This window comes from Symphalangus syndactylus, chromosome 14, assembly GCF_028878055.3.
Source record: "Symphalangus syndactylus isolate Jambi chromosome 14, NHGRI_mSymSyn1-v2.1_pri, whole genome shotgun sequence".
NCBI classification, from domain to species: domain Eukaryota; kingdom Metazoa; phylum Chordata; class Mammalia; order Primates; family Hylobatidae; genus Symphalangus; species Symphalangus syndactylus.
This window is the reverse complement of record NC_072436.2, coordinates 62,418,147-62,427,537: the sequence shown is the minus strand read 5'-3', so window position 1 is coordinate 62,427,537 and position 9,391 is coordinate 62,418,147. Positions and strand designations below refer to the sequence as shown.

The 9,391-nt window shown below is 39.7% G+C and overlaps 1 gene segment (V, D, J or C); it reads right to left on the bottom strand.

The window, feature by feature from the left end:
• Positions 1-1,301: 1,301 nt before the first annotated feature.
• On the bottom strand, positions 1,302-5,259 carry LOC129462513 (immunoglobulin heavy variable 3-73-like). The segment is given in 3 exon segments: positions 1,302-2,660; positions 4,720-5,036; positions 5,137-5,259. Coding segments are annotated over 3 exon segments (465 nt in total).
• Between the last annotated feature and the right edge of the window lie 4,132 nt (positions 5,260-9,391).

Genomic DNA, 9,391 nt, shown 5'->3' with positions numbered 1-9,391 from the left:
GCGCACCGGTTCCCTGGGTGTGGGGGCGCTGATTGCCGTAGGGGCGCTGATTGTGGTGTTATTTGTGCACACACGTGGCTTGGGCGCCGGTCGAGGCCTCCTAGCGGCTTGCCCCACCCGGTTTCCCCGCACACCCACTCCTCACCTCCTGCACCAGCTGGCGGGGTGTTTGTCTCTCCCTGAACCTGATGGTAGCCCCTTTGTCAGCACCATTAGGAAATCCACTCACACGCACCCTTTTGTGAGACTGAGTAGAATTTTAGAGGTTTGGGGGTGGGAGGCAGACATCTCCTGGCCCTCCCTCTCCACCCTTCTTTCTCTTTTCCATTCTCTCCTCAGCCCTGCTCACAAGAGCCCTCCGGAGCCCCACCACCTTGCCCTGCAGCCATCAGTGTACAGAACATGCCCTCCGGCCTCGCCCTTCACCCCCACTGTTCCCAAGCACAGTCCACCCTGGTTCCTGAAGGAAGCTGAGTGGAATGTCTCAGGGAAGCGTGTGGGGGTGGATCTGTGCGTAGGAACACCTTTTTCCAGACGGGTCTGCCCCGATCCACCCTGCAGCCATCGCTTCCTTCTTTAATTCGATCGCATTATGTCCCACCAGGTATAGGAGGAAGAGAGAGAGAGAGAGGAGGCATGGAAGGAAGAAGGAAGAAAGGAGGGGAAGGAGGGAAGGAAGGAAGGAAGGAAAAGAAAAAGGAAAGGAAGGAAGGAAGGAAAAGAAAAAGGAAAGAAAGGAAGGAAGAAAGGAAGGAAGGAAAAGAAAAAGGAAAGGAAGGAAGGAAGGAAAAGAAAAAGGAAAGACAGGAAGGAAGAAAGGAAGGAAGGGAAAGAAAAAGGAAAGAAAGAAAGAAGGAAGGAAGGGGACATTTGCTAGGGCTGTCATGACAAAGTATTACAGACTGAATGCTTAAACAACAGAACTTTATTTCCTCACAGTTCTGGGGGCTAAAAGTCTGCCATGAAGGCGTCAGCAGGGATGGTTTCTGCAGAGGCCTCTCTCCTTGGCTTGCAGACGGCTGCCTTCTCACCACGTCCTCATGCTGTCTTTCCTTTTGTACCTGTGTCCTAATCTCCTCTTATAAGGACAACAGTCATTTTGGATTAGGGCCCACCATGATGGCCTTATTTTAACTTTACAAATGGTGTAAAAACTGGGCATCCATATGCAGAAAAAAATGAGACCTTATCTCATCTCATATACAAAAATCACCTAAAAATGTACTCAAGGCTTGGATATAATATGATATCTAAAATTGTAAACTCGTAGAAGAAAATAGAGAAAAAAGAAGCTTTCTGGAATTGATCTGGAAAATGATTTATTTGGATTTGACACCAAAATCATAGACAAATAAATTATTTGAAACTATATATTTGACAAAGGGATCTATCTACATATGTAAAGAACCCCTACAATAGCAAAAAATAACCTGATTTTTAAGAGGGCAAAACTGTACATAGACATTGTATTCAAGGGAAGACATATGCATGGTCAGCAGGATATGGAAAGGTGCTCCACATTGCTAATCATCAGGGGAATCCAAATCAAAACCACAATGAGCTATCACCTCACGTTAGTTACCATGAGGATTATCACAGACACAAAAGATAACAAAATGCTGACAGCTGGTGAAAAGGGAACTATTTAGTGGAGTGGTAGTAAAAGTTATTTTATAAATTGAAAGTAAAACTATTATGTGGTCTGGTGATTCCACTTCTGCCTGTGTATTCAAAGGAAATAAAATCAGTAAGTAAAAAATATGTTTATTACAAGATTATTCATAATGGCCTAGAATTTTTTTAAAGTTAGTGACCATAGGTAAATGGGTGTATAAAGGAAATGTATACACATACAATGGAATATTATGTGACCTCTAAAAATAAGGAAATTATAACGTTTCCAACAACATGGATGGGCCTGGAGAACATTATGCTAAGTGGAATAAACCAGACACAGAAAGACAAATGCTGCATTATCTCATTTATATGGGGAATCTAAAATATTCAAATTCTTAGAAGCAGAGAGTAGAAAAGTGGTTCCCAGGGCTGGAAGGAGTGGAAATAGAGTGATTCTTGTCAAGGGCATAAAGTTTCAGTTGTGCAGGTTGAGTGGGTTCTGGAGGTCTAATGTAAAGCAATGGGACTATCGCTATCAACACTGTATTGCAAACTTGATGTCTGGTAAAGGGATAGATCTCAGGTGCTCTCATCAGACACACACATAATAAATTAAAGGAAGAAAATGGTAACTGTAAGGTAACAGACATGCTAACTCCTTGGTCATAGCGAAAATTTCACAATTTATACCAAAATATCAAGTGGTGCACCTCAAATATGTACAATTTTATTGTCAATTACAGTTCCATAAAGCTGAACAAGTTAAGTTTACTTTTATGATGAAGAGATGCATATTTCCACATATTTTCTCAATAAAAATGAGAAAAGGTAAATAGAAAAACAAAAAATATTTGCAGCAGCTTTGCTTCTGATGTTAATAAACCAGAAACAAATTCAAAGTGCATTGACAGGGAAATGGTTCAGCTTACTGTCATTTATTGCTAAATGGACTGACTCAAGTATAAAATTTCTCTCTCTCTCTCTTTCTCCCTCTCTCTTTCTCCATATATATCAAAACTTTGAGATTTTATATCAGAGGCAGTCTGTTAAGTGAATAAATGACAATATACAGATGCAATTTTACATATGAAATAGCATAAATAAACGTCAAAAATAACAAAAGTAGCCCCTTACCAGAAAAGGGGTCTATAATGTTTGAATCCATTTATATGAAAATCAAAACATGAACAGTGAATCTACAGTGGCAGAAATCAAAACATTGTGTTAAATGTGGGAGCTGACTGGAAGCACAGAGAAGGTCACTTGTGCTGGGGGGATGGGCCTCCTGTACATCCAACCTTGGCTGTTGGGGACAAGTGTGTTTACATTTGCCAGAAATCCTGTAATGGTACATTGCAGATCTATGCATTATTACTTATATTGAAATTACATCTCATGAAAATAAAAAATTAAAAAATATTAGAAATAGTTTAAAATTCAGTAAATAATGCAAATAATAATAAAATCATACTGAAAATGTGAATAATATAATATGAATTAATAAAATATACTAAACAATACCTGCTAGAATTAAATCCCAGAAATCAGAAAGATAAGGGTGACATCTGATAATAATCAGTTAATAAACATGCGTTTCATAGAGAAAACAAACTGGTCAAAAATATGTGGAATATGTATTTTGTTATTATCAAAAGTCGTTAAATAATTGAGATAATATTTTAACCTGTGTTATTAGTATTAATTATAGATATCATGTGTAAAATAATAACTGAGAACAACCTTTAGGGAAATAAGGATATTTGAGAGCACTTGTACTAAGTTAAGTATAGTCTCAATGTTTTTCCAGATATTACTGCTGAAATTTCAAATTTTAACCTGGATTTCTAACAGAATCCATATGGGCCCTTGGACAAATTAATTGTCAGAAACCACTTAGAAAAACAATCTCTAATATAGAGATATTAGTATCTCATTTCATAAAGAAATTTAAACTGTGTAATACATGTAAAGTCCTCAGAAGTAACCTTAGTATGTTGGAAAGGACTTATTCATAGTAGGTTGTGATGTTTATTGCTAAAATTATTGCCTTAATTTTTGGGGGGAAAATTAAAGCAAAGCATGATGAATTAAAGTGTGATGTTGCTTGTTTGGTACAACAAGGAGGTGAGGATAATGAATAGCCCTGCGATCCCGAGGAGATGGCCTAATCCAAGGAGAGGGAGGCTCCAGGTGGGGTGGACTCTCACGGGGTGCCTGCTTCTGGCCTCCATGGAGCCCGTCTCAGAAGCCTGCAGGAGACAGGCATGTGGATGGGTTTCTCAGGACAATCCAATCAGCCATGGACAGGGGAAAAAAGATTATGACCTAGGATGGATTAAATAATTGCCTTGAAAATTGATAAATTACAACTGTATTTGTGAGGTACAAAGCAATGTTTTGATATATTAATACAATAGGAATAATTAAATATAACTAATTAGCATATTAATCACCTCAAAATCTTTTCATTATTAGCGTCAAGGCCATTTGAAATGTATCGTAGCTATTTTGAAATAACCAATATACTATGTTTCAGTAAAGAAATAGATATTTATTAACATAAACAATATGAAATTATTGAAATCAATTATGCATTCCTCCAATAATTTATGTTTAGTTCACCAATAAATTTGATCGTTTAGGATATATTTTTAAAATTATCTTATTATTATGTTAAATATAAGTCACTATACATTTATGCACAGGTTTGTGGTATTTAGACCTATGTCTATAGGTGTAAATTTATGCTCTCATAGCTATGTAGTTGCTCATGGCAATAGATGTTAATGAAACTCTGGAAGAATAACCGCAAATGAAAGTAAATAGTTTTAAAAAATAACACTACATAAAAGGTTTAAAATTATTAAAACAAATACCAATGATAATAAATACATACTAATAACTGTATGAAAATGTAACAACCTGTAAGACTCCAGAGTTCTGAAAACACAAACCTGACTTCTCCAGCTGAGGAGAAAGAAAACCTGTCGCTGCATCTGCTCCTGGGACCTGTCCAGTCCTCAGTGAGTCCCGAGCGCCCCCTGGTGGCCTTGCGTGCCCTGCAGGGACACATTGACCTCCCCTCACTGTATGTCCCCTCACTGTATGTCTAGTAGAGTAATACACGGCCGTGTCCTCGGCTTTCAGGCTGTTCATTTGCAGATACGCCGTGTTCTTTGAATCATCTCTGGAGATGGTGAACCTGCCTTTCACCGACGCAGCGTATGCTGTCGCGTAACTGTTAGCTTTGCTTCTAATATAGCCAACCCACTCTAGTCCTTTCCCAGAAGCCTGGCAGACCCAGTGCACAGCAGAGCTACTGAAGGTGAATCCAGAAGCTGCACAGGAGAGTCTCAAGGATCCACCAGGCTGTACCAAGCCTCCCCCAGACTCCACCAGCTGCACCTCACACTGGACACCTGCAAACACAGAGACACCCTGGTCAGAAACTGCCACACAAATCCACTGTTTCCACTCATGTCCACTCACACTCAGTATCTCTAGTTCCCCATGAATCACCTTTTAAAATAGCAACAAGGAAAACCCAGCTCATCCCAAACTCCATGGTGAGTCTCCTGTATTCAGTGCTGATCACCGAGTGGAGACAGTTGGGAATCCCAAGGCTGGAGCTCGTCTCCCAGAGCTGCAGGGTCAGGGCTGGGCTGCTTTTCATCAGCAAAAAGGGGGGTCTTATTTGCATGTCTTCTGCTACACAACAAGGTCTGGGGTGGGACGCCTGATGATGAGAAGGCTGTGCACAGAGTAGATGAGAGTGTCCTGGGGGAGATTGGTAGTAATCCTATCATTCAGGAAAATTTAATTTCATATTATGTGATTGTGCCTTGATATTCATTTAGAGTAATAATCTTATTTAATTTTTACATATTTGCACACTGTATTTCCGCTTATATATTTCTGAAATCCCTTGGCTTGTCTGTTTGAGTGATGTCTCTTTCCTCTACACTGTCAGGGTGTGATGTCATTGTTCACAGGTGCAGTCCTGGATGTACACGCAGTTTCCATGGAAATGCTGTCATTTCGCAGTGTTGCCTTTGACAGCGTAATTACCTGATTGTTCTACTTGACCGTTTGTGTCTCTTAACAAACCATCTAGATGTTACACTGTGCTCATGTCTGACATGGTGACACTGTTTTGTAGCATAAATCGTTCAACAATCTGGTGCAATTAAATCTGGACTTCTTTTTTTTTGGAATTGGATATGAAATTTATTTAGGTAAAATGTTTTTAAACATCCTAGTTTCTTCAAATACGAAGGACTTAAACTGCTTCCCTAAAAACATTTTATTAAAAGTCAAGTATGCTTAAAACTGAGAAAATTTTAAAAACTAATCTTTTTTTTGGGGGGGGGGAATCCAAAGTTGCAAGCAGTGATTTATTTACTCTTAGCAACTGTGGCTGAAGCTTAGTGACATCTGTAAGCTGAACATTCTCATCAAGCACGTGTTTTATTTTTATTTTTTATTTTTTCTTATTCTTTTTTTTAAATTTGGACTTCTTTCCAGGGACCATTTTTGAGGATTGTTCTGACCCCAAAATAGCATTCATTTTTTCAAGCTATGTTTCCAGGCTGGGCTTGAAATCCTGGGCTCAAGTGATCATCTCACCTCAAACTCCCAAGTAAATTCAACTGCAGGCAGTGCCACAGTGCCCAGTTGGTTATTCTTAAATTATAGGTTTTCTTATTTTCTCTGTTAAAATGAGTGGACTATTGATTTCTATATTGCTCTCATGGAGCTGTCAGATTTCTATTAATTATTTACCATGAAAACCACTAACATTTTATATGAACTTTAGGGTTGAAATTATTCTCATTCTACTGCAAATCTAGTCACGCCCTTTAGAGAGAGCTTTCTATCACTGTTTTTATGCCCTGACTCTATCACTAGAAAAACATGCCAGTCTCTACCTTGGTACAGAAGAAAGAGTTCAAGTATCTCAGAAGGACACTCCTGCTTTAAGTACAGAAAACTGCATGGGAGTGGTGGACTCCTGTGATCTCACTGAGCCTCTCCCAGGAAGCTCCCCAGAACCTCTGCCCTACAAGTGAGCTGGGGTGAGAATAATTGGGGTCCACCTGTTCTTGGCATGGAAACTGTCTTGTGAGTGAAGCTGGGAGGAGAAGGCATCCATCAAATTACAGACTGGAATTTAGTCTCCACCATAAAGATCTGACATCATGACCTCAACTGAGATCTGGGGGAGAGGGAAGCACCACCTTCTTGTCAGTTCAGCCCAAGGTCAAGCTTCTGTGATCCTGAGATGTAAAGAAGAGGGTAAAGCTATTCTCTCAAGTATTCTGGGTCCTCACTGCACTTGCTGAGACTGTTTGAGCTGCTATAAGAGAAGACCATGGACTGGGCGGCTCAGAAATAACATAAATGTATTTGTCCCAATTTTCAAGGCTGGGAAGTTCAAGATAAAGATGACTTAAAGATTGGTATCTGGTGATGTCACAATTCTTTATTTATAGATTGCCACCTTCCTACTGTGACCACACCTGATGGAAGGAAAGAGGGAGCTCTCTGGGGTATTTTATCAGGACACTGATTCCATTCATGAAACGGAGCCTCAACATCTTTCAAAGGAGACCAAAGGCCCCACCTCCCACCACCATCACGATAGAGTTGAGATTCCAAACATGCCTTGTGGGGGGTCATAACCATTCAGTCAATAGGAGGACTTTATGTCAATCAATGGATTTCATTTACTGTGTGTTCTCAGAATAATTTTCCTTGGTAGTACAGGTTGGGTTTCTATAATTTTTACCAGATTAGGTTGTCTCTTTGGAAATCTTGAAGTTTCTCATGCCGTCACACTGGTAATGAGATAACTCTGTTTATATTCGTGATTGAAGCTTCCTCATTAGGGCCACAAGCATTTGGAATGTTCTTCTCTTAAATCATTTGCCATGATGGAATAAACTTGTCCCCTCTCATCAGTATTATCATTTGTTCAGAAACACACTTTTTATATTTTAATATTGCAAATCCACCTTTCCTTTATCTTTCTTTAACATGGTGTCTTTCTTTATATTTTAAAATTTGTAAGTGATTATGTTTAAATTTTAGGGTAATTTTAGATTTTAAGGCAACCTCCTGTAGTAGGGTGTGTTCTCCTGTACAACTTTCCCGGGTTCCCACACACTGATCCGCACTCTACCAAGCCTGGGTCTCTCTCCAGCCATCTACGGGGCTCACTCTCTGAACAGTGGCTGCTATTCACTGTCTATTCTGTGGTCTCCACACTTCTTGGCCTGTCTGGGATCTCAGTTCCTTTTCCTCAACTTCAAATCTACCTGGTTCCACTTCAGCACTGTGGCCTGGAATGTCTCTTAAGAAAGTAATGAAGTGTGCATTCCTCAGAGGGCTCCTTTTGTATATTTTCCCCACCTCAGCAATCACTGTCCTTGTTACTTGATGTCAAATACCTTAAAATCATGTTTAAGAAATTTCACTGTGTTTTACAGTTATTTCTGGTGGAAAGATACATCTGGTCTCTGTTGTTAAACCTTTTTTGAAATGATCATCTTGAACGTAAATATTTGTCAATTTTATAATGTTCACCAAGATTTATCTTGGAATATATATATATATATATATTTATTTATTCAATTCCAAATTCCAGGAGACATCCCTGTAGACATACATTATGAAGTTTATATATTTACGTATTTGGTAGACTTAACATTATATCTAATTTTAAAAATATATAAAATATCTATATTTGTCACACAAGAAAGCACAAGTTCTACGATGCCCTAATAGAAAAGCTTATTTGTCTTTCTATGGGTTCTTCCTATGGAAATAGAGGGAGACATCTTAGGACACTGATCCAGGGGTGACTTCAGAGCCTGCCCAGAATATGACCCAGGAGGGATGTGAGAGATTTCCATCTCTGTGACTGGCATTCTGTCTCCTTCACAGGAAAATCTGGGATCTTCCTCCATCCCTGGGGTGGACTACTTCACCATTCTAGACACTGAAGGACAGACAGGATGTGGCAGGTCACAGACATCAAAGGCCACAGTGTGGATGATGATCGAGGTGCTAACTTGCCCGAGTGATAACAGAGATCCCCATGGGGCAGAGTCCCAGCAGATGATCCCAACCATGTGGGGACAGTGTGTGCCTGTCACCTCATTCACAAAGGTGTCTACCTAGACTGAGATTGTGTTTGGGGAAAATATTTCTCACTCAGGAGATGAGAAACTTGAGTGATTTGTTTTTGGAAAAGAAAAAATAGATCATGTAGAAACCCCATGTAGGAAGAGTCACTGGATAATGGTTGTCAAAACACAGTTCATTTAGAAGGAATTTCCTGTTCATGTCCTTTGCAGGGACATTGATGAAGCTGGAAACCATCATTCTCAGGAAACTAACACAAGAACAGAAAACCAAACACTGCATGTTCTCACTGATAAGTGGGAGCTGAAGAATGAGAACACATGGACACAAGGAGGGGAACATCACACACTGGGGCCTGTTGAGGGGTCGGGCGCAAGGGGAGGGATAGCATTAGGAGTAATACCTAATGTCGATGACGGGTTGATGGGTGCAGCAAACCACCATGGCACGTGTATACCTATGTAACAAACCTGCACATTCTGCACATGTACCCCAGAACTTAAAGTATGATAAAAAAGGACATTCCTATGTAAGAAGGAAAGCAGTGTCTCCTTATAGCCTAAATACTGCCATAACTTGTCCTAGACCACTTACAACCTGAATATTCATATGCTTTATAGATTAACTG